The 26369-nt window shown below is 39.1% G+C and overlaps 1 protein-coding gene across 6 annotated transcripts in view; it reads left to right on the plus strand.

The window, feature by feature from the left end:
- Positions 1-26369, plus strand: part of UBAP2 (ubiquitin associated protein 2) — a 137011-nt gene that overhangs the window by 77907 nt on the left and 32735 nt on the right. For 5 of the 6 annotated variants that reach the window (XM_044265504.1, XM_044265503.1, XM_044265509.1 and 2 more), the window contains exons 7-10: positions 8424-8478; positions 10170-10273; positions 18172-18237; positions 21903-21955. In XM_044265504.1, the coding sequence (XP_044121439.1) occupies positions 8424-8478; positions 10170-10273; positions 18172-18237; positions 21903-21955 (278 nt within the window). The remainder of the gene's footprint in view (positions 1-8423; positions 8479-10169; positions 10274-18171; positions 18238-21902; positions 21956-26369) is intronic. The other variant, XM_044265506.1, reaches the window with a different exon arrangement.

Below are 26369 nucleotides of genomic sequence, written 5' to 3' on the forward strand. Positions count from 1 at the left end.
TGTCTTTTGTTTTTTTGTTTGTTTTTTATGGACAGACATCACAAGGACGCAGAGAGGCAGGCAGAGAGAGAGGGAGGAGGAAGCAGGCTCCCCGCTGAGCAGAGAGCCCTACGTGGGTCTTGATCCCAGGACCCTGGGACTGTGACCTGAGTTTGGTTTTGTTGACTGTTTTCTTTGCTGTGCAAAAGCTTTTTATCTTGATTAGGTCCCAATAGTTTATTTTTGCCCTTGCTTCACTTGCCTTGGGCAATGTCTTCAGGAAGAAGTTGCTGGGGCCAAGGTTGAAGAGGTTGCTGCCTACATTCTCCTCAAGGATTTTAATGGATTCCTGTCTCAGATTAGTCTATTTTGAGTCTATTTTTGTGTATGGTACAAGGAAATGGTCCAGTTTCATTCTTCTGCATGTGGTTGTCCAATTTTCCCAACACCCATTTGTTAAAGAGACTTTTTTCTGTTGGATATTCTTTCCTCATTTGTCGAAGATTAGTTGACTGTAGAGTTGAGGATTAATTTCTTGGTTCTCTTTTCTGTTCCCGTGATCTGTGTGTCTGTTTTTGTGCCACTACCATTCCGTCTTGATGATTACAGATTTGTAATAGAGCCTGGAGTCCAGAATTGTGATGCCACCAGCTCTGGTTTTCTTTTTTAACCTTCCTGTGGCTTTTTGGGGTCTTTTCTGGTTTCATACAAATTTTAAGGTTATTTGTTCCATTTCTGTGAAAAAAGTTGATGGTATCTTGATAGAGATTGCATTAAATGTATAGACAGTTCTAGGCAGCATAGATATTTTAACAATATTTGTTCTTCCAATCCATGAGCGTGGAATGTTTTTCCATTTCTTTGTGTCTTCCTCAGTTTCTTTCATGAGTACTCTATAGTTTTCTGAGTCACATCATTTGCCTCTTTGGTTAGATTTATTCCTAGGTGTCTTACGATTTTGGGTATAAATGTAAATGGGGTCAGCTCCTTAATTTTCTTTCTGCTGTCTCATTGCTGGGTCTATAGAAATGGAACTGATTTCTGTTCATTGATTTTATATCCTACCACTTTACTGAATTCCTGTATGTAGGAGTTCTTGCAATTTTGGGGTGTAGTCTTTTGGGTTTTCCACATAAGGTATCATGTCATTTGCAGTGAGTGAGAGTTTGACTTCTGCTTTGCCGATTTGGATGCCTTTTATTTCTTTTTGTTGTCTGATTGCTGAGGCTAGGACTTCTAGTACTATGTTGAATAGCAGTGGCAATAGTGGACATCCCTGCCATGTTCCTGACCTTAGGGAAAAAGCTCTCAGTTTTTCCCCATTGAGAATGATACTCACTGTGGGTTTTTCATAGATGGCTTATATGATATTTAGGTATGGACCCTCTATCCCAGCACTGTGAAGAGTTTTAATCAAGAAAGAACGCTGTGGTTTGTCCAGTGCTTTTTCTGCATCTGTTTAGAGTATCATACGGTTCTTGTCCTTCTTTAATGTAGTGTATCATATTGATTGATTTATGGGTGTTCAACCAACCTTGTAGCCCAGGAATAAATCCTACTTTGTAGTGGTTAATAATTCTTTTAATGTACTGTTGGATCCTATTTGCTAGTATTTTGTTGAGAATTTTTTTTTTTTAAGATTTTATTTATTTATTTGACAGACAGAGATCACAAGTAGAGAGGCAGGCAGAGAGAGAGGAAGGGAAGCAGGCTCCCTGTTGAGCAGAGAGCCCGATGTAGGGCTCTATCATGACCTGAGCCAAAGGCAGAGGCTTAACCCACTGAGCCACCCAGGCGCCTCTTGTTGAGAATTTTTTCATTAATGTTCATCAGTGATATTGATAATTGATAGTGATAATCATCCTTTTTGGTGAGGTCTTTGTCTGCTTTGGGGATCAAGGTAATGCTGGCCTCATAAAAAGAGTCTGGAAGTTTTCCTTCTATTTCTGGTTTGTTTTTGCGGGGGAACAGTTTCAGAAGAATAGCTATGTATTCTTCTTTAAATGTTTGGTAGAATTCCCTTGGGAAGTCAGCTGGCCCTGTACTCTTGTTTGTTGGGAGATTGTTGATTACTGCTTCAGTTTCCTCGTTGGTTATGGGTCTGTTCAGGGTTTCTATTTCTTCCTGTTTTAGTTTTGGTAGTTTATATGTCTCTAGGAATGAATCCATTTCTTCCAGAATGTCCAGTTTGTTAGCATATAGTTGCTCATAATATGTTCTTATAATTGTTTCTTATTTCTTTGGTTCTGCAACAACTAATATTTAAATACCTGTTTTATTGTTGCAGATAATGCTGGGAATAAGGCATGGTCCCTTACATATGGGGTGGGAAGAGACAGTCAAGTAAAATCACTGTTTGACTTGAGAAAATGATTGGTGATCAGCTGTCAAGTGGGGTCTTCTTCATTATTATGTCTGTTTGTTTTTAATTTCTTTTAGTAACAAATCTGTACACCCAATGTGGGGCTTCAACTCAAAACTCCTAGATCAGGAATCTTATGCTTTACCGGCTAACCCAGCTAGTCATCTAGTAGGGTCATCTTTAGATTGAGTGACCTGAGGAGGTTGCTGAGGAGGAATAAAGCCATGTGAAAATCTGGGTAGAAATATTCTGTGCAGAAGGAGCAGCTAATGTAAATATGGAAAACAACTTGGATTTTTTTTTTTAACAGAATTAAAAACTACACTTATTGGAATATGACATATACACAGAAATGCTCAGGGTGCAGCTTTAACATTTTACTTTGAAATAAAGTATAATATAAATATAAAGTATAATATAAAATATTTTATATTTTATATAAAAATATATTTTATATTTTATTTTATATTTTATAATATAAAATATAAAGTATAATAATAATGGGTACTCAGATTTCCTGAATTTTGATGTTTCATTATTTTTTTCATTGTTTTTCTTTATATATATATACTTGTTTTTTTCTTTTCCAAAACGCTTAAATGTAAATTCCAACATAATGCCATTTTACCCCTTAATATTTTAGTGTATATCTCCTAAGGGGGGGAAAAACCCTCTCTCGTGGAGGTATCTTACAGTGATAAAAACAGGAAATTACTATTGATGCAATTTACAGGCCTTACTAAAAAGTTATCCTGTAATGTTCCTTATAGCAAAAAGGTATTCTGGTCTAGGATCCAGTCCAGTATCACACATTGTATTTGGCTCTCATGTCTCTTTTTAGTGTCATTAAATCTAAAACATCAGTCTGGAATAATCTTGATATTTCATGGCGTTAATGCTTTTGAAGCATAGGAACTGTTTTGTAGAATGTCCTTTAATATCAGTCTGAGAAGCTTCATGAATACATTGATGTTATTTGGTGGTTTTTTTTTTTTTTTTAAAGATTTTATTTATTTATTTGACACACACAGAGAGAGAGCACAAGTAGGCAGAGCAGCAGGCAGAGAGAGTGGGGGAAGCAGGCTCCCTGCTGAGCAGAGAGCCAGATGCAGGGCTTGATCCCAGGACCCTGAGATCATGACCTGAGCCAAAGGCAGAGGCTTAAGCCACTGAGCCACCCAGGCGCCCCAATGTTATTTGGTGTTTTTAAATTTTATTTTAATGCCAGTATAGTTAACCTGTTACTTATTTTTGACAGGAATACCACAAAATGTGGATCACATTAGAGGGCACATGATAAAGGTTTATCCCATTGCTAGTGTTAGTTTTGATTTTTTATTTAAGAACAGTAGCTTCTGCCCAGTTTCTCCTTGAAGTTACTACCCTGCACTTTGTAATTAATGAATACTTTTTGAGGGGAGTACTAAGATTATATAAATATCCTTTTTTATATGTGTTTTCTATCCCTGGATTCAGGAATGCCTATCCCTCAAACTACCCCATTTATATAAAACTAATTTTGCCTGTCTTGCATTAGCTAATTTGAATTGGGGTTTTTCCTTGAACCATCCTGAACAGCCCTGCCTGTAATGGGGCTTAGGAGAAATTATCTTCCAGTTGGGGAATTTTTCTTTTTTCCATAAAGATTTATTTGAGAGAGCACAAGCAAGGGGTGGGGGAGGAACAGAGGGAGAGGGAGTAGCAGACTTCCCTGCTGACCGGGGAGTTGCATGTGGGAATTGCAGGTGGGACTTGATCCCAGAACTCTTTAAGATCATGACCTGAGCCAAAGGCAGATACCTAACCAACTGAGCCACCCAGGTACACCCTGTGTGGTAATTTCTAAAATTGTCTCCACAAGGGAAGGGAGGGAAACATAAAATACCAAATCAGAGAAGGCTACAGACCATATGAGACAACTATAGGAAACAAACTGAAGGTTGCTGGAGGGGTGGTAGGTGGCGGGATGGGGTGATAGGCATTAAAAAGGGCACATTATGTCACGAGCACTGGGTATTATATAAGATTGATGAATCACTGACCTCTCCCTCAGAAACCAATAATAAACTCTGTGTTAATTAATTGATTTTAAGTGAAAAAAAAAAAAAAATTGTCACCACAAAAGGGTAAGCTTACTCAGTCCAAAAGGGGGGGGGTGTCTCTCTTCATGGAGGAGGAGATGGAATCCAGTCAGTCCCTGCCAAGCAGGATGCATGACATTTAGGGGTATGGCTCTTCATTGTACTAATACCTTCAACTAGTGGCAGAGTGGGGTGCAGCACCAAGGGGTTGAAGTATTTCTTAAGTATCCTTTAAGAAAAAAATCACTCTTGGGGCGCCTGGGTGGCTCAGTGGGTTAAAGCCTCTGTCTTCAGCTCAGGTCATGATCTCAGGGTTCTGGGATCGAGCCCCGCATTGGGCTCTCTTCTCAGCAGGGAGCCTGCTTCTTCCCTCTCTCTCTGCCTGCCTCTCTGCCTACTTGTCATCTCTCTCTATCAAATAAATAAATAAAATATTTAAAAAAAAAAAGAAAAAAGAAAAAAATCACTCTTTATATACTAGTTTTAGAGTCCATTAATTCCTGAAACATTTAGTGTAATACCTTTATTCATTATTTTTTTTTAAGATTTTATTTATTTATTTGACAGAGAAATCACACGTAGATGGAGAGGCAGGCAGAGAGAGAGAGAGGGAAGCAGGCTCCCTGCTGAGCAGAGAGCCTGATGCGGGACTCGATCCCAGGACCCTGAGATCATGACCTGAGCCGAAGGCAGCGGCTTAACCCACTGAGCCACCCAGGCGCCCCATATTCGTTATTTTTTAAATGATTTAAAAAATTGTGGTGCCTGGGTGGGTCTTGATTTTCACTCAGATCATGGTCTGGGGTCATGTGATTGAGCCCCATGTCTGGCTCTGCACTCAACACAGAGTGCTGGGAGCAGGGTGTGGGGGGTGGGGATGGGAACAGGGAGCAGCAGAGGGAGAGGGAGAGAGAAGCTCAAGGAGACTCCCCGCTGTGAGTACAGAGCTTTACCGGGGCTCAGTCTCAGAACCCTGATAACCTAAGCTAAAATCAAGTCTGCCGGTCAAATGACTGAGCCACCCAGGTGTCTCCATAACACATTAGAATCAGACTTCTTTGCTAAGGACAAGCTAATATATGTGATATGAGGGTGGATTCTAAGCTTTATTCCTCACTGAATCCCAGAGAGATTTTGCTATTATCATTTAACTTGTTTATGCTGTTTGAAGTTTGGAAAGGCATATTGCTGTCTGAGAATATACTCTAATCTAGGGACAGAAAGGCAGAACTTGCTTGACTCCCAAGTCTCTGAGTCCGGCAAGCCCCAGAGATGCCCTGCTCTTGGTATGGGCTGAATAGTTCTCTGGGCATGGAGGCAACTCATAGTCAACATGGCAACTGTATTTATCATTGAACCAGTCATGAAAATTTGGAAATTTTTGTCTATACAAAAAAGCCTTAGAACTAGTCAGGACCTTAGAGATGTTTCATGTCGTGACTCAGAGTGTGTAGTAATAAATTCAGGATGACACCGTTTCTGGCACATTTGGCTGTTAGCAAAGTTCTCCATATAGTCTTACGGGAATGAGGGAAAGGGATTCCTTTCTGTCATCTTAGATTAGGATCACTGTCCTTCTAGCTTTTATTTAGGTCACACATGTTGGGTACTAGGGAGGTGGGGAATGTCTGCAGTTAGGGTCTGCCTCCACTAAAGGCGACTGCCTGTTTTCTGTGTTAAGGCTTTTTCAAGGGAAATGAGCAACTTTTCTGTTCAAGCTCTCAGGGTAAAAAACATAAATATTAAACAACTGGAAACTTGAGCATTCAACAAAGATGTGATACAGAGTCCCTAGAGAGACCTCTATGGGAAAAGATAGCAAGTATCCTAATAATGGTTTATTCTTTTTGATAATATTCTTTAGTCTTGTGTTTTTGTTTTTGTTTTAATTAAAAGACCCCGAATCTTTATTATGAGCTATTAGACAGAAATAGCAGTTTGTACCAGATAACAGTGTAGGGAAATCATATATACACAGAAAACAATGTTACCGGTAGTGTTATTAGCCAGGTAAATAGGAAAAAACAGTTTTGTTATCTAGTAAAACTTTCTGGGAATAATGGATTTGACTTTTGAAAATCTACTTAGGGGCGCCTGGGTGGCTCAGTGGGTTAAAGCCTCTGCCTTCATTCAGCTCAGGTCATGATCTCAGGGTCCTGGGATCGAGTCCCGCATCGGGTTCTCTGCTCAGCAGGGAGCCTACTTCCTCCTCTCTCTCTCTGCCTGCCTATCTGTCTACTTGTGATCTGTCTGTCAAATAAATAAATAAATAAAAATCTTAAAAAAAAAATAAAATCTACTTAGGATATTTGGCATGTTTGTGGTCAGTACTTGGGTGCAGCTTTTGATCTTTGAAGACAGAGGTATGCAGTTGATAACAGACTTTTTCCAGGGTACTTGTAAGATTTCTTGAATTTTTGCCTAGGCTATGTGTTTCTTTTATAAATTCCTTTTTCTCATGAACAGCTTGCTTTTTGGCTCAAGTATTCCAGGTTTGTTTAATAATTTCTGAGCAGCATCCTCCTTTAAGATCTTGCCACTATTTTCTTAATATTTAACCACCATAAGTGACTTTTGGCACTTGTGTGAATTTGAAATCAATTTTCTTTTCTTACAAAGAGTATGCATGAGTCCACCTATCAAGAGCAGTTGTGTTTTTTCTCCTGCTTTCTTTCTTGTCAACTTTAGAGCAATAATAACTTCTTGAGATAGAATTCACATACAGTATAGTTCATATGAGTGAGCGAGCTACGCAGGTACCTCATTATCTTTTTTTTTTTTTTTTAAGATTTTATTTTTAAGTAATCTGTACACCCAGCATGGGACTCTAACTTAAAACCCCAGGATTGAGAGTTGTATGCTCTACTGACTGAGGTAGCTGTCACCCCGATATAGTGTCTTTTTTCTCTTTCCTGAAGATTTTATTTATTTGTGAGAGAGGTAGGGAGCACGAGTGGGGGTGGGGAGGGGCAGAAGGAGAGGCAGAGTCCCTGCTGAGCAGGGAGCCCTATGTGGGGCTCCATCCCAGGACCCTGAGATGGTGACCTGAGCTGAAGACAGACTTAACTGACTGAGCCACCCAGGGGCACCTATAGATGTCTTTTTTTTTTTTTTTTAAAGATTTAATTTATTTATTTGAAATAGAGATCACAAGTAGGCAGAGAGGCAGGCAGAGAGAGAGAAGCAGGCTCCCTGTTGCGCAGAGAGCCTGATGCAGGCCTCGATCCCAGGATGCTGAGATCATGACCTGAGCGGAAGGCAGAGGCCTAACCCACTGAGCCACCCAGGCGCCCTATAGATGTCTTTGATGCACAAATCTAATGTCTGTTTGTTTTGCCTGTATCTTTGGTATCCTATTTTAAAAAATCATTACAGATTCAGTGTCATGAAGTTTTTGTGCTATATTTTCTCCAAGAGTTGTATAGTTACAGCTCTTGCATTTATGTCTTTAGTCCACAGCTTGGAATATTAAGAAAAACTGGAGAGTTGCTGAATAAAATTGTCCTTTTCCTTTTTTTTAAGATTTTACATATTTGAGGGACTGTGTGTGTGCATGTGCAAGCCTGGAAGGTGGGTTGCAGGGTGAGGAGCAGCGGGGAAGAGATAACCTGACTCTGTGCTGAGCACAGAACTGACGTGGGGCTTGATCCCACAACTCTGAGATTATGACCTGAGTGGAAACCAAGAGTAGGATGCTTAACCAACTGAGTCACTCAGGCACCCCTGAATAGTTAGTAATATAAGCTGCCTGTGTTAAGCTGCTGCATATCACGAGTACTATACAAGCAGAATTAAATCCCTTCTGTCCTTTAAAATCAGTAACTGTGTTTATAGTTGTGTCATTAGGGACCGGCAGATTGGGTGCACTGGATAGGAGGAATGTTGGTGCTGTTAGGCATAATGACAGTGGTGTTTGGGTGGGTGCATAAGAGAATGAAGTTGGTAGAATTATGATTGTGTAGGACATAAATACTATTTAACAGTACTATTTTGTTTTTAAGGATTTGGACGTGGAAGAGGGAGAGGGGCAGGAAGATTCTCAACCCAAGGCATGGGGTAAGTCTGAGCCATCCTATATTTATAGTTACTACCCTCTCTAGTTATTACTCCCAATTTTTTCTTCCTCTGTCCTGCACCCAGTTTATTTACCCTGGTGAGTCTGATGTTAATTCTGTATTAAAAAGAGGAAATAGTGAAAAAGTGAATAAATAGTACAATAAAAGTGAATAAATAGTACAAATAAAATAGTATCACAGTGGACTTTAGAGCAGAATTTCTGTACTTGGCTCTGTTGACATTTTAGATTTAATAATAGGTTGTTGAAGTGGTGCAGTATCCTTTATATTATAGGATGTTTAGCAATATCTCTGGCCTCTCCCTACTAGATGTCAGTAGCACTCTTCCCCAAGTTGTAATGATCAAAAAACGACTTCCCCATGAGAGACTATGGACTCTGAAAAACAATCTGAGGGTTTTGAAGTGGCGGAGGGGTGGGAGGTTGGAGTACCTGGTGGTGGGTATTATAGAGGGCACGGCTTGCATGGAGCACTGGGTGTGGTGAAAAAATAATGAATACTGTTTTTCTGAAAATAAATTAATTGGGGGAAAAAAAAAAACGACTTCCGATATTGTTAGATGTTCCTTGGGAGGGAGGTGCACAGTCAACCCTAGTTGAAGACCACTGCCTAAGAGTTATGTTGATAAATCCATAATTTTCTTTGAATCGTGAGTAAATGCAGTGGTTATGTATGTAAAAGTGATAGTCCCCCCCCACCCCCGTAGGTAGTGTAATCTGTTGTTTATTCATAACTTTTGGTTATTCTTCTACCTTTTGCTGCTTCTAAACTTTAGCTTCCCTTGGAATTTTAGGTAAAGTTTTTAAGCTTCCTGCAGAAGCCATCTGTATATGACAGTCAAGAAAGGAAGGGAATTGGTTCTAGCCAAACCCTTTTGTCTCTTCCCTAGCTCCAGAGCAGCTTTGGGGGAATGGGGAGGTGTTTGCTGACTTAGTGATATCTCTTGCCATTTCTGTTTCTTGAATGAGGTCATTGTGGATGAAGGAAGGATGAATACATAGGGTGCAGACTTGCTAGAACACTTTAACATACTTTATGTGCCCAGCCCAGTTGCTTTAGACTATTTAGTAGATTTTGTGGTTTACTTTCAAAAATATTCTTTAGTGATTTTTTTCTTTGTTAATGATAATCTCCGTAAATCTGAAAAAAATTTTAAATTGTGTTCTGAAATTTTAGAAATAGTATTAATTTGGTTTTAGTTAGACTTCTGAATCATGGGTGTTTAGAACTTTAATGGAATAAAAACCCTGAATGGAACATTTTCTTCAGATACTAAAAGAATCTAGCTTCTGACTTGGGAAGAAAAGACTGTTGAAGTCTGGCCTTAGTTTTTAAGGGAGCTTTTCATTAGAGCCCTTATTCTTACTAATACAATTATAGTTGTGCTTATCTGTTTTAGGATGCAGAGGGCAGCAATTTAGGGAAATACAGGCGTCATACAAGAGTGTATGGAAGGTCCCTAGTCAGTCACTGCTTTTCAGAAGATCTGTGTCCTGATGGCCAGAAGACATAGATAGCCATAATTAAATAGAAGGAGTGTGAAGTTTCTCAAGGCGGCTTTTAGAAAGGACAGGGTGTTTTTTGGATGTGGGGGGAAGATGATGTATGGTTGACCTTGTGACTTAGGCAATTGTTGGATTACCTTAATTCTTTATTTTTTTCAAACCCAAGGACATTTAATCCTGCGGACTATTCAGATTCTCCATCTGTAGATGAGTGCGTTACAAAGCCAGTAGTTTGGGAAGCTACTCATAATGGTGCAGATGAGGGAACTGGTAAGTGTCTGTTGTCCAAGATGTGTTTTTAATGTTAGAGTCTTTAACATACAAAGGTGTGGTGCCCGTGGAGGAGAATGAAAAAACAGGCTGCTCTCCTACCTCTGAGAGTATTAGCCTGTTCTTACCTCCAGAGTCTCACTTAAAAATCTCATTGACCGGGGCGCCTGGGTGGCTCAGTGGGTTAAGCCGCTGCCTTCGGCTCAGGTCATGATCTCAGGGTCCTGGGATCGAGTCCCGCATCGTGCTCTCTGCTCAGCAGGGAGCCTGCTTCCTCCTCTCTCTCTCTGCCTGCCTCTCTGCCTACTTGTAATCTCTCTGTCAAATGAATAAATAAAATCTTTAAAAAAAAAAAAAAAAAAAAACCTCATTGACCATAAAGTACTTTTTTTTTTTCCCTTCTGTACTCTGAGGGATCCCGAGCCTTTAATTAATCTGTGTAAGTCAGTACAAAATCACACTCAAATCTCATTGTGTCAGAGATAGATGTAAGTTCTTAGGGGAAGACTTGTTACTGAAAAGTACCATTAGAAGTTTGGCCACATAACGTAGTGGATGATAGGTAAGTTTGGGCATCAGTTGCTTTTGCAGATTTTTTCTGTAGCCTGATATTTTTGGATAGTTTCATTTTGGAAATTCATGGCTAAATACTTGGTTATTGGCATGTTTATTTAATAGAGCTCCTGGGATTTTTTTCATGATAACGTATATATATTAGCTCTTGGATTTATAAAAACCTGTTTTGACAATTCATTAATTTTAACCACAAATAAAAAAATATAGTTCAATAAATAATATAAAAGCAAACTTCCATGTAATACCTGTCATGGTAAAAAAATAGGACTGTGCCACCACCACAGAAACAAAATCAGTGAACTAGAAATCAAAGATATTATAGAGGATCATCAAAAGTTATAAAAATGGTAATTTGAAAAGATTAGTAAAATTGATGAGCTTACTCTGAGACTGATCAACAGAAGGAGAAGAAGCATACTTAATTGGTTATAGGAGTGATAAAAGGGATATTGATATTAATTATAATTGTAGTTATAATTGTAACATGTAACATAAATAAAATTTATATTTTATTATAATTACAATAGTAATTACAATTATAATTAATATCAGATATTAAAAGATGGTAAGATACTTCATGTCAATAAATCTTGTGCTAACATTTGAAATTGCAGGTTAATCTTTCTCTTCAACACAGATTTTTACAGATGTAAAAATTTAAGCCAAAATACTGGAAAACCATTCAGTAAGATAAAAATGGATAATAACTTCATGGCATGTTAAATGTATTTTTGGCCTAGATATATACTCAAGGGAATGGAAGACCTAGCTTTATATAAAAACCTTGTGTACAGATGTTTATAGAAGTATAATTCATAGCAGTCAAAAATGTCGAAACAAATGTCCTTCATTGGGTGAATGGATGAGTAAAATGTGGTATATTATCCATACAATGGAATGTTCATTCTACTATTAGAAGGAATGAAGTACTGATATATACTGCAATGTGGATGAATCTTAAAGACATGCTGAGTGAAAGAAGCCAGGCATAAAGGACCACATACTTTATATTGTGTGATTTCTTTTGTATGGAATATGCAGCTCAGGCAGATAAATAGAAGTAGACTTTCGGTTGCATAGGGTTGGGAATGTTTGGGAAAAATGGGGAGTGACTACTAATGGGTTCAAGATTTCTTCTCGGGAGTGATGAAAACATTCTGGAATAGATAGTCATGATTGTTGTGCAGCTTGTGAATATACTAAACGCTTCTCAATTGTGTACCTTGAACGAGTGGATTTTATGCTGTATGAATTATATCTCAAAAAAATGTATTATTCATACTTTTTTTTTTTTTAGTTTTTTTTTTTTTTAAAGATTTTATTTATTTGACAGAGAGTGATCCCAACTAGGCAGAGAGGCAGGCAGAGAGAGGGGGAAGCAGGCTCCCCATTGAGCAGAGAGCGTGATGTGGGACTGGATTCCAGTACCCTGAGATCATGACCTGAGCTGAAGGCAGAGGCTTAACCCCCTGTGCTACCCAGGTGCCTTGTGTTCATGCTTCAGCTGAGTAAAGCTAAACATTCCTATCATTTCAATAAGGAAAAGCATTTGACAAAACCCGACATCTTTTTTCTGATTTTTTTAAAAACTGGCAAATCTGGAATGCAAGGAAATTTCCTTAATCCGGTAGGGGATATCTACAAAACTTAAAGCAAGTGTTACGGTTAATGGTGATGTGTTGAATATTTTTTCTCTACTGTTCCTTTTTTTTTTTTTTCTTTTTTTCTTTTTTAAAGGTTTTATTTATTTGACAGAGAGAGATAGCAAGAGCAGGAACATAGGCAGGGGGCGTGGGAGAGGGAGAAGCAGGCTTCTCTCCAAGCAGGGAGCGTGATGTAGGGCTCGATCCAGGACCTTGGGATCATCATGGCCAAGCCACCCAGGTGCCCCTGTTCTTAATGTTTCCATATGCCAGTATACTAGAGGTTGTAGTCATTGTAGTAAGGAATGAAAAAAGTCAGAAGGGTTGGAAAGAGAGGAAAAACCTGTCATTCCTGGCAGTGATACAAAAATCTAGTTAAGTATTTTTTTTTAAAAAGATTTTATTTATTTATTTATTTGACAGAGAGAGATTACAAGTAGGCAGAGAGGCAGTTAGAGAGAGAAGGAGGAGGAAGCAGGCTCCCTGCTGAGCAGAGAGCCTGATGCGGGACTCGATCCCAGGACCCCGAGATCATGACCTGAGCCGAAGGCAGCGGCTTAACCCACTGAGCCACCCAGGCGCCCAAAATCTAGTTAAGTATTAAAACAATGGAATTTTTTTTTTTTAAGATTTTATTTATTTATTTGACTAGAGACATAGCGAGAGAGGGAACACAAGCAGGGGGAGTGGGAGAGGGAGAAGCAGGCTTCCCGCTGAGCAGGGAACCCAATGCGGGGCTCGATCCCAGGACCCTGAGATCTTGACCTGAGCTGAAGGCAGATGCTAAACGACTGAGTCACCCAGGCACCCCAAAATAAGGAAGTTTTAAAAGCTGCTAGGTAGAAGTTCAGTAGATACATATATCTCTATAAACCCATCAACAAAGCGAAAATGGAAAAAATAATGAGCCTCAAAAAACATCAAATGCTGGGGCGCCTGGGTGGCTCAGTGAGTTAAGCCGCTGCCTTCGGCTCGGGTCATGATCTCAGGGTCCTGGGATCGAGCCCCGCATCGGGCTCTCCGCTTAGTGGGGAGCCTGCTTCCTCCTCTCTCTCTGCCTGCCTCTCTGCCTGCTTGTCACCTCTCTCTGTCAAATAAATAAATAAAATCTTTAAAAAAAAAAAAATCAAATGCTTAGGAAGAAGTCTAATGATAAGCAGGATGATAAGACTTATACCTATTAAAATGTAAAATGTAAAATCTTATGTTTAAGATACATAATCAGAAGTTTCAAGAAGAAATAAATGGAAGGATATACCATTTTTACATATTTCAACTTTCACTGTTGTGAAATTTGGTTTTTACTGGCTCTGGTCGTATTAATTCGTGGTAGTGCACCTTGTAAAAATTTTTCTTGCTAGTTTTTTAAAATGTCAGGTTTGTTGAGATATATTTCATAGGCAATAATATTTCTCCTTTTTAAAGGGCCCAAGTAGGTGAAGTCGAACAAATGCATGTACTTGTGTGACCACTCCTAAAATCAAGACTTTGTTTCTTTGCTAGCAATGAACAATTGCAAATGAGAATTAAAAAGGAAAAAAAGTACTGTTTATAGTATTACAGAACCCTGAAATACTTTTATTAAATCAAAGTGTGTGTAATATTTGTACGTTGAGAATTACGCATCTTAATGAGAAATACCAAGACCTTAGAAAGGAGAGAGATACTCAGTATTTATGAACTGGATCACTCAATATATCATTAAAAAGTTATTTTTTCTCAAAGTGGTATTTGGGTGCAGTATGAATTTCATAAAAATCTTAGCAGGGGCACCTGGTTGGCTCAGTCTGTTGGGCATCTGCCTTCGATTCAGGTCATGATCCCAGAGTCCTGGGATTAAGCCCCACATTAGGCTCTCTGCCCAGTGTGGAGTCCATTTCTCTCTGCCCCTTTCCCGCTTGTGCTCTCTCTCTCAAATAAATAAAGTCTTTGAAAAAATCCTCACAGACTTTTGTAGTGTAAATGGACAACTTGATTTTAAAGTTTTTGTAGAGGAGATCCCTGAGTGGCTCAGTTGGTTAAGCCTTTGCCTTTAGCTAAGGTCATGATCCCAGGATTTGGGGATGAAGTCCTGCATCAGACTCCTTGATTAGCGTGGAGCCTGCTTCTCCCTCTGTCTTCCACTCCCCCCTGCTTATGCTCTTGCACACACACGCTCTATTCTTTTTCTCTGGCAAACGAAATGTTTTTAAAAACAAAGTTTTTATAGAAAAATACAGGAACTGGTATAGCCCAAAGAATTTTGAAAAAGAACAGCAAAGCTTAGATCATACTCCTTGATTTCAAAAGTTACTTTATGTGACTGGGGGGAAGAGGAGCAGAGGAAGAGATAGAATCTTTTTTTGGGGTGGGGGTGGGGAGATAGAATCTTAAGTGGGCTCCTTATGCAGCATGGAACCCAGCATGGGCTCTCTCTTATGACCCTGAAATGATGACCTGAGCCGAAACCAAGAGTTGGAAGCTCAACCCATTGAGCCACACAGGTGCCCCTTAAAAAGTTAATCCAAAGCTACAATGATCTGTGGATTTGGCAAAGCATTGAGGCTGATCAGTTATGTAATAGGATATGTAGAATAAACCAACAGATAGATGGCTAATTAATTGATTTAGGACAATAGTTTCAAGGCAGTTCAGTGGTATGTATTATACTGTCCTACACACAAAAAAATAACATCAAGTAGGTAATAGTTCTAAATGTGAAACTGGAAAGGACAACTTCCGAAGAAAATACAGGGGCAAATCTCAGGTCACCCTGGGTTAGGCAAGATTTTTTACATAGGACACAAGAAGCACAAGTTATGAAAGAAAAACTTGGTTCTTGAGAAGAAAATAAGATGAAAGGACAAGGCATAGTTTAGGAGGAAATATATAAAATTCCCATTTTTTGTATTTTATTTTTAAGTAATCTTTCCACCCAACATGGGGTCTGAACCTGCAACACAGAGATCAAGAGTCACATGCTTTACTGACTGAGCCAGCCAGGCACCTCCAAACCCCCATTTGAAAAGGGATTTGTACACAGAATATAAAAAGAATTCTTAACTCATAAGAAAACAAGCAGCCCGATAAAATAAATGAGCAATTAAAAATGAACAAAAAATGAAAAAGTTGTGGAAATGGATAGTGGTGTTGGTTTGTATAACATTGTGAATAAACTTAATGGTAATGAGTTCTACTAAGATGGGTTAATGTGGTAAGGTTTTTTGGCGGGGGGAATGTCTCTTTCAAGTTTTTTTTTTTTTTTTTAAAGATTTTATTTTATTTATTTGAGAGAGAGAGACAGTGAGAGAGAGAATGAGCGAGGAGAAGGTCAGAGAGCAAAGCAGACTCCCCATGGAGCTGGGAGCCTGATGTGGGACTCGATCCCGGGACTCCAGGATCACGCCCTGAGCCGGAGGCAGTCGTTTAACCAACTGCGCCACCCAGGCGTCCCTTTTTTTTTTTTTTTTTTTAAGATTTTTCTTTATTTATTTGACAGAGAACACAAGTAGGCAGGAAGGCAGGCAGAGAGAGAAAGGAAGAAGCAGGCTCCCCCGTGGAGCAGAGAGCCCGATGTGGGGCTCAATCCCAGAACCCTGGTATCATGACCTGAGCCAAAGGCAGAGGCTTTTTTTTTTTTTTTTTTTTTTTTTAAGATTTTTCTTTCTTTATTTGACAGAGATCACAAGTAGGCAGGGAGGCAGGCAGAGGGCGGGGGGCAGGGGGAAGCAGGCTCTCTGCAGAGCAGAGAGCCTGATGCCGGGCTTGATCCCAGGACCCTGAGATCATGACCTGAGTGGAAGGCAGAGGCTTTAACCCACTGAGTCACCCAGGCGCCCCTTAAGTGTATTTTACCAAAATAAAAAGATGACTTAGAATCATACACACACTTTGTATCTATGCCAGTTTTTGTTTTGTTTTGTTTTAATTTATTTGATAGAGAGGGTACAAGCTGGTGGAACAGTAGGCAGATTGAGAAACAGATTCCCTGCTGAGCAGGGATCCTCACCTGGGACTCTAGGACCCTGGGATCATGACCTGAACCGAAGGCAGATGCTTAACCGACTGAGCCATCCACGTGCCCGTGTGCCAGTTTTTTTTTTTTTTTTTAATTGTTGTTTTGCTCTTAATTATGGGGCATGTAATCATTAGGTTGATGGATAACTTCTAGTGAATGTAGTTATTTTAAAATAAAAAGTTATTGGGCGCCTGGGTGGCTCAGTGGGTTAAGCCGCTGCCTTCGGCTCAGGTCATGATCCCAGGGTCCTGAGATAGAGTCCCGCATCGGGCTCTCTGCTCAGCAGGGAGCCTGCTTCCCTCTCTCTCTCTCTGCCTGCCTCTCTGTCTACTTGTAATCTCTGTCTGTCAAATAAACAAATAAAATCTTAAAAAAAAAAAAAGTTATTTAAAAAAATGAGCAAAAAGTTTGAACAGATACTTCAGAGATGAAGATAAAAATGTGTTCATTGTCATTGGTTGTAGGAGAAATCAAATTAAAACATAATAGGTGGCCACTTTTCATTAATAAAAATGGCTTTAGAGGTGTGCTTGACGGGCTTAATCAGTAGAACATGCGAACATCTTGGAGTTATAGGTTCATGCTTTATGTTTGCTCTAGAGGTTACTTTAAAAAAAAAAAAATCTAGGGGCACCTGGGTGACTCATTAGGTTAAGTGGCTACCTTCAGCTCAGGTCAGGATCCCAGGGTCCTGTTCCTCTGCCTGTTGCTCTGCCTGCTTGTTTTCTCTTTCTCTCCCTCTCTCTCTCAAATAAATAGTCTTTAAAAAAAATCTAAAACAATAAATGGCTGTGGAAGGAAACTGACGCTACCAGGTGTTAGTGAAGGTGGCAGAATAACTGGAACTCATACATTCCTGGTATGAAAGCTTATATTCACAATAGTCTTCCAGTCCCAACCTTTGTTTTTTATTGAAGAGGAATGAAAACATAGCCACACAAAAACCTGCACAGAATGTAAAGTAGCTTTATTCATAACCTTTACTGATTTTGAAATCAGGTGTTAAGACAATGTTGAATTAGTTGACTAACTGTTAACTTTTCTTTTTTCTCATTCTGCTTCCTGTTCTTCTCCCTTTTGCCTTGTCTCTATCTCTTCCCCTCCCTTCCCCTCATTCTCATTTAGGGTAGCTGATTCCTTGCTAAAAAATAAGCAAATGTGTTTAATGCAGAATGCAGTTAAAGGATTCTGTTGATAGAGCTTGGCTGTTTCTCTAGGGGCATCATAGAGTGGCATTGTCTTGTTGGAAACAAGAGAGTGCTAAGTCTGGCCCTCAGCTATAATTATAGGCTCAGAAACCTGACTTTGACAGCATAATAGATCCGTTCCTTAGAGCAGACGTCCATTAACCAAAATAGACTGAAGGGTAGTCAGAATGCTAGTTTATTAAATATAAACATCCTAAGTATAACTTGCTAAACGTTGGAATGCTCTTGACAAGTGGGAAGGGAGTTTGGTGAACAAGGGTAGTTGATGCAATTGAATGTTCAAAGGCCATCTGGCTAATAGGATTTATACTTGAGTCACAGGGCCAGTAACTTCATGGATTGCAGGAAGTTTTCTTCTCTGATGCACAGTATGGACTTAATTTTGATGCTTGGCTTTCTCTAAGTTGCTGACCAGTTTCTCTTTTGATGAATACTTTTATTAATATGTTAAGACCTTCCCTTGTACATTTGCAGAACTGGCATCAGATGTTCATAATGTAGCTCAGGATCTGCCAAACAAAAATCCTTATGGACTCAAAGGTATGGTTGTTTAAATTAAAAAATTTCCCTGAGTTATGAAACTTCTGAAAAGGAGGGGCCTAGCTGGCTTAGTCCATAGGGCCTGTGACTTTTGATTTTGGGGTCAGCTTTAAGCCGCATGTTGGGCAGAGAGCATACTTAAAAAAAAAAATCTTCTAAAATGCTTATAATATCTTCCATTTTAATCAAGGCTAGCTAAGAAAATTTCATCACGTGAATAATTGTAAAAACTATTTTTACGACTGCTTGCTTAAATATCAACTTTTGATTACAGAAGTGTTTTACAGATAGGCCATCAGGACACCATAGGTCTTTGACTCATTGTTTTCCTTTTTCCTATGTCGCTTCCTTATATGTGCTTTTGATAGTTGGGTTGAACCTAATGCATGCACCTCAAATTTATTGTTAAAAGCTGAAAATAAATAATGTTCCTGATGTTTTCCTGTAGTTTGAGGTATAGGTTTATAGGTCTGTAATGGGGACCAAAGTTTCAGTGTAAAATTCTAATATTTTACAGTAGGATTAGGGCTAGAACTTAAATCCATCTATATGTAATGTTCTCATAATTTTGATACTATGTATTGTATTTAGAGTGGGTACTGCAGCATTTGGCCCTGATTCTGATAAGGGGCTATGCCCTGTGTTGCCTGACATAAGCACTTTACCATGTTGTGCTTCTGCTTGTGACTACATACATGGTTTTCTGACATTTATTAAATGTACTTAGCTTCTGACTGTATTCTCTATGTCTAAATTTGTGTTTTAATTGTTTTCAAAATACCCCTATCTCTTAAGTGTTAGGCCAGTCTTTCTACATCATGTATATGAAAGTGTGCTTTAACATAATACTACTGAGTACATATAAAAATGATCACAATAGTAAATTTTATGAGTATTTTACCACAACTTAAAATTTTTTTGAAAAAATACATTGTAAACTTTAGGATACTTTAATATTTTATGTAGAGGGCTTTTTAATTCTTCATCATTATTTTTCTCCTTTGGAGTATCCCTTCTTTATACATATCTTTCTGGCTATTTTCCAACTTTCAAGATTTTTTCCCCCCAAGATTTTATTTTTATTTATTTATTTTTAAGATTTTATTGTTTTATTTGACAGAGTGAGTGAGAGAAAAAGAGAGAGAGCAAGCACAAGGAATGGCAGGCAGGGGAGAAGCAGGCTCCCTGATGAGCAAGGAGCCTGATGTGGGGCTTGATCCCAGGACTCTGCGGCCATGACCTGAGTTGAAGGCAGCCAATTAACCAAATGAACCACCCAGGTGCCCCTAACATTTTATTTTTAAGTAATCTCTATATCCAGGGTGGGGCTTGAACTTACAGCCCCAAGATCTAGAGTCCCATCATCTACTGACTGAGATAGCTAGGTGCCCCCGTTTTCTGTTTCTTGCTTAGGATGTTCCTAGAACTGCTCAGGTTGAGCCTCAGCTTTTCATAAAATTTATTAATCTTTAGAATACTGTCTCCTATGATGAATTTGACAGCATGATCATATAGTAGGTTGGATGAAGGTGGCATCAGGAACACTGTGTACTGCTCATCCCTTAATTGTGTCCTTTTAAAACTATACATTTACTTAGAGAAATCTTGATATATTAAAAAATTGGAGATTATGTATTATTAGTACCCAGAAGAAAGGCACATTGTGGAAGGAATATAAGAATGGAGAATAGGTAGATGGCTTGCCTTAGATTTATTTAGTTTTGTGTACAGGGAGATCTCTACGAAGCCTGTGCAGAGGTCTTAGAGAACAAGTTTTCAGTACTGATTTCAGACGGGGACTAATTGCACCTTTTGTTTTTTCACTTAAACTATAACTTTTTTCTAGTTTAGAAAATATTTTAATGCAGCAAGATGTTGTTAGACCATGTAAATTCATATTTGTTTCATGTTATTTATGGAGAAATTATGGAAATCATTAAAAGGTATGATGAATGAACCAGTGCAAAGGATCAGATTGTCAGTTCAGATCTTTCTCTCTGAATCTTTATAGATATTTCGAGGATACATGCAGTTGAGAGGCACAGAAGAACAATGAGTACCTGTATCCACATTCTTCCTTCTTATAGTATATATGCCCTATGATCCACAATAATAGATGAGGTCTGTCAGTGAGGTGTGTAGGTTTCTCACAACAGTGAATATTTTCAGGTTTGAAAAATCTTCCAGGTAGAAGCGTATCTTAGGTGATATTTTATAGGGAGCCATACTCCATACATTCATCAATTCTATGTTTGCCATAGCCAGTCCTAAACTAGGGACATCCAGTCAGAAGCATTCCAATGAGAAGGACTCTTTTCCTAGGTAATAACCATCTATTTATGAGGCATTTGGTTATTAGGTTATTGACTTCATTCCAAGGAGATTAGCTCTGGTTACCTGCCTTTTTTTCTCAAGAGTGTTTCCTTTTTTCTCTTCCCTTTGTCCTCTCCATACACAGACCTCATTATAGGTCAGATGTTCAGCTCATTTCTTCCGGTTGGAAGGAATGAAAACATCCACAGTCTTCCTGGTTGTAGTTATAGTTGATATCTTAGTATATTTTCTTTTAAAAACCATTTTCTCGGGACGCCTGGGTGGCTCAGTTGGTTAAGCTGCTGCCTTCAGCTCAGGTCATGATCCCAGGGTCCTAGGATCAAGTCCCACATGAGTCTCCTTGCTCAGCGGGGAGACTGCTTCTCTTCTCTGCCTCTGCCTGCTTGTGCACTCTGGCTCTCTCTCTCTCTCTCTCTGACAAATAAATAAATAAAATTTTTAATTTTTTTCTTTTCCTCTGGGTGTGTATTTGCATGTGTAGTTAAAAATAATGGACCTGTACTCATATAGGATCTCTGAATACTCAAGTCAGTATTTCTGGACACAAATGCTTTTTTTTTTATCTTTTAAAAAATTTTTTTAAAAGGGATTTTATTAATTTGAGAGTGAGCGAGAGAGAGAGAGGAAGAGCAGAGGAAGGGACAGAGAGGGAGGGAGAAACAGACTCTCTCTCGCTGAAGAGGGAGCCTGACTTCAGGCTTGATCCCAGAACTCCGTCTGGGATCATGACCCAAGCTGAAGGCAGACACTTAACTGACTGAGCCACCCAGGTGCCCCCACAAGTGCTTTCTTTTTAAAACGCTTAATAATTTGGTAGCTGTTCTGTAACGGTTGTTTGAGCAGATCGTCTGTACCCAGTCAGGAGTTACAGCACTGTACTTCATGTCAGCAGGACTGACTGTTAGGAAATCATAGAATGGAACAAATATCTTACAAAAAGGAGGTGTCTATGAATTCAGTAATCTACATGAAATTAGGGTCCAAGGCAGACCAGCTTCATAATTAACTTTGTTCTGTTTTAAATTTTATATATCATAAGGATCTCATTGTATTTGTGCTGTGTTCATACTTTCTTACTCATGGCAGAATTGCTTGAATATGATCTACACTGATGCAAAATAAGTTTGAGAAATTGATTTGAGTTTATGTGCATTGTAGCTAGCTAAGTTGGTATTTGACAACATGACATTTTATTGAGAATAGCTTCATATTTCTTGGATTGTAAACTAAATTCATGAGATACATGACACATCTTGTGCAGTACAACCAAGAATTATTTGGAGTAAGATAGTATTTGGCTTTGTGATGTAAACTATGATTATTGTCAACAGGAACCTGGAAGAATTCTGTGGAAGAGTGGACAACAGACGACTGGACTGAAGATGTAAGTATTTAGCATCAGATTAGATTTGTCTTCCTTTTGGTTTTTGATAGGGGTATACATTCCTTGAAGAAAGCTGGAGACCTATAATTGTTCATGGTTCCTTTTTGGATGTCTGTGATGATCACGTTTTTTTTAGCAAATGCTTCTCAGAAGGAAGTTGGGGTTTTGAGATTTTTAAGAAACTTGGTTTTAAAGTATCCACTTTGGAGCACCTGGGTGGCTCTGCTGTTAAGCTGCTAACTTTGGCTTAGCTCATGATCTCAGGGTCCTGGGTTTAAGCCCCACATCAGGTGCCCTGCTCCATGGGAGGCATGCTTCTCCCCTCAATCCCCCTATTTGTGTTCCCTCTCTTGCTGTGTCTCTGTCAAATTAAAAAAAAAAAAAAAAAAAAAATCTAAAGCACCCACTTAAAAATGACCAGTAGTAAAACAGGATTGAAATCATTTTTTCACTTATTTTCTGTTTTGTTTGTTCTTTTTAAAAAGTTTTAAATTAAAAAAAATTTTTTTTTTAATTTTTTGTGATTTTATTTATCTGAGAGTGAGAGAAAGTGCTCAAGCAGGGTGAGGGATAGAGGGAGAGGGAGAAGCAAGGTCCCTGCTGAACATGGAGTCAGATGTGGGACTTGATCCCAGGACCTGAAATCATGACCTGAGCCAAAGTCAGATGCCTAACCACCTGAGCCACCCAGGCATCCCTTCTTTGTTCTGATAATCAACTGATGGTGTTGCCCTGACCTTTTATTTTTTTTATAGTGTTTTTCTTAGTGGAGATGGTGTTTGGGTCACAGCTGAAATTAACCTGAATAAGTGATTCTGGTTCTAGGTCCCAACCCCTTCTTCTTAAAACTAGATTCTTGTTATATTTGTTTATTCCATAGACATTTTTTAGTGTACTACTTTAGTTCTGGTAGTGTTGATCTGTAACTCTGGTCCCAGCATAGGATATTCTTTGGTTAAAAAAGAATTTAACTTTGGACGCCTCGGTGGCTCAGTTGGTTAAGCAGCTGCCTTCTGCCCAGGTCATGATCCCAGTGTCCTGGGATCAAGTCGCACATCCGGCTCCTCGCTCAGCAGGGAGCCTGCTTCTCCCTCTGCCTCTGTCTGCCTATGCTTGCTTTCTCACTCTCCCTCTCTCTGACAAATAAGTAAATAAAATCTTAAAAAAAACAAAAAAAGAAGAATTTAACTTAAGAAAATCTAACTGAACAAGTAGCCCTATATTTTATATATTTTATATTTTGTACCAATATTCTGTTTGGCTCTCAAGCTCCAGAACAGGTATATGTACATCATAGAGAGCAAACATTGTGTGGGTGAGAATAAAGAGATTATAAGTGTTGACCTTTATTTATTCAAATAATGGGTTTTAAATTTATTCATTTTTAAGTAATTTCTGAATGCAGTATGAGGCTCAAACTCATGAACCCAAGACCCAAGAGTTGCATGCTCTACTGACTAAGCCAGCCAGGTGCCCCCAATATTGACCTTTAATATCATAAAATGACCCCGACTTTGAAAATTTTTTTCCTGAGAAAAATTTCCTGCCCTCCCCTACCGTTTTAATAGGTATATTTTTATTTATTATTTTATAAGAATATATATATACTTTAAAGATTTTATTTGAGTGAGAGAGAGCACAAATGGAGAGGGACAGAGGGAGAGAGACAGGCAAACTCCCAGGACCGTGAATTTATGACCTGAGCCAAAGTCAATGCTTAATAGACTGAGACACCCGGGCACCCCTACAAGTACATTCTTAAAGAAATGACCTACAGTATGCCACCCCTTTTCTGCTGCAAAGCAGTAGTATTGTATCTGGTTTGTTAGTGAGCAGACTGGGTTGAGTATGAGGAAGCGAGACAATAGAGGTGCTCATTTGACTGAGATTTAAGGTATGTATTCACTTCTGCCATATATTAACCATAAATCTTTGGGGTATGATGTCATCAGGCTCTGTAGTACTGGTAATAGGAGGATGATGGACTAGGTAGATGCTTACTTGAATCAGTGGAGGGATGGGTACTAGTGACGAAGATCGAGTGAGCAGCTGTGGGAACTTCATCTTACTTGAAACAGAGCTGTTCAACTTTTCAGTGTCTTTGTTACTAGAATTTTTGCCAAGTGTTTGTTTGGGAGGAAGAAATATTTTCAGTGCTAGAAGCTTTAGATCTTTTTGGCTCCTGTCTGGGTCAGCAGGCAGGTTAGAAGATGAGCAGGGGATCAGAATGCAAAAGGCCATGGGGTGCCTAGGTGCTAAGTTGGTTAAGTGGCTGCCTTTGACTGATGTCAGGATCCTAGCATCGTAGTAATGAACAGCTCATTGGGCATCCTGCTCAGCGGGAGTCTACCTTTCCGTCCCTTGTGCTCTCCTCTCTCTCCCTCTCAAATAAATAAAAATAGGGGTGCCTGGGTGGCTCAGTGGGTTAAAGCCTCTGCCTTCGGCTCAGGTTGTGATCCCAGGGTCCTGGGATCGAGCCCCACATCGGGCTCTCTGCTCAGTGGGGAGCTTGCTTCCTTCTCTCTCTGTCTGCCTGCCTCTCTGCCTACTTGCGATCTCTCTCTGTCAAATAAATAAATAAAATATTTAAAAAATAAATAGGGGCGCCTGGGTGGCTCAGTGGGTTAAGCCGCTGCCTTCGGCTCAGGTCATGATCTCAGGGTCCTGGGATTGAGTCCCGCATTGGGCTCTCTGCTCAGCAGGGAGCCTGCTTCCCTCTCTCTCTCTGCCTGCCTCTCCATCTACCTGTGATTTCTCTCTGTCAAATAAATACATAAAATCTTAATAAATAAATAAAATCTTAAAAAAAAAAAAGAAATAAAGGCCTGTATTCAAATTCTGACTGAGCTGACCTGTTGACTTTGAGTGATGCATCTTTCCTTACTGAGCCTTCTCTTTTCCACCCAGTGTAATGAATATCATAACAGTTATCCTGACTTTCGATTTGTTGTTATGTGGGTTAGATGAGGTCTTCCAGTGAATGTTGTTAACAAGCAGTTCAAACGTACACACATAGAGATTAATATTCTTCTGGAGAGTCCATATTATGTCACAGTATAATTTGTAATTAATGATAAGAATTAGCATAGGAAATTTGGATATCTTTTCTCAAAGTATCCAAAAATTTAAAACTTTCCTGATACAAAATAATGGTGATTGAAACATGAGTAATCTAAGGCAAAAATAGAAAATTCCATGTAGAACTTAGAACAATAACTGTTGGAGTGCCTGGGGGCTCAGTCTGAATTAAGGGTCCAACTCTTGTTTTCAGCTCAGGTCACGATCTCGGGGTGGTGAGGTCAGGCTCCATGTTGGGCTCCACATTTAGCAGGTGTCTACTTGAGATTCTCCCTTCCTGCCACACTCACTTTCTCTCTTTTGAATAAATAAGTAAATCTCTAAGAAAAACCCAAAACAACAATACCTATTAACCGTTCCTTCCCTACTCCTTTTTTTCCCTTTAAGTAATTTCTGCATTTAGCATAGGGCTTGAACCTGCAAACCCAAGATCAAGGAATTGCACGCTCTACCAACTGAGCCAGCCAGGTTGCAGCCACTTTAAATAATTTTTATGGATTTTCTTTTGATTTTTTTTCTTTTCACAAATTCTAAAATACAGCTGGTGTCTTTTGAAATCTGAGATTGCTTACTTTTTACATACTTTTTTAAAAAGATTTTATTTTTAAGTAGCTTCTGCACCCACGTGAGGCTTGAATCAAGAATCCTATGCTTTACTGGCTGAGCCAGTAGTTGCCCCTCTCCTTTTTTTAGAAAATAGAGAAGGAGGAAACTAATTTTTTTGTATTCTAAGGTTAAATAGGATGTCAGTGGTTAATGTGGTTCTCTCATTTGCTTTGAGCTGTTTCCTATTTTTGTGGCTTTGCTTTTCACAGTTACTCCTTTATTGCTTTTCTCTGTGTCTTATAGAATCTTATGTATTAAATAGAGTTAAGGCAAAAATGAATTCCTTGGGGGCTCTTTAAGCTACCACCTTGGAACAGGTGCAGTGTAACTCCTATTCAGCGCTTTTTATTTTTATTTATTTATTTATTTATGTTTAAGATTTTGTTTATTTATTTGACAGAACGCAAGTAGGCAGAGAGGCAGGCAAAGGGAGAGGGAGAAACAGGCTCTCCACTGAGCAGGGAGCCTGACGTGGGGCTCAATCCTGGGACCCTGGGATCATGACCTGAATCAAAGGCAGCCAGTTAACCGACTGAGCCACCCAGGTGCCCCTTTTATTTGTTTTTTATAGAAAACAGACACTTATTGTCTACTCTGCCCCTGCCAGAATATTAATATGTGAGGCAACCTGATTTTTATACAGTGTTTCAGAGTTCTGAGACTGTTAGAGTTGATAAGTATTACAGCAGTCTTTGAAAGATTTTCTGCAGTTTCTCACATAATCTCATTA

The sequence above is a fragment of the Neovison vison genome, chromosome 9 (assembly GCF_020171115.1).
Source record: "Neovison vison isolate M4711 chromosome 9, ASM_NN_V1, whole genome shotgun sequence".
In the NCBI taxonomy this organism is placed as follows: Eukaryota; Metazoa; Chordata; class Mammalia; order Carnivora; family Mustelidae; genus Neogale; species Neogale vison.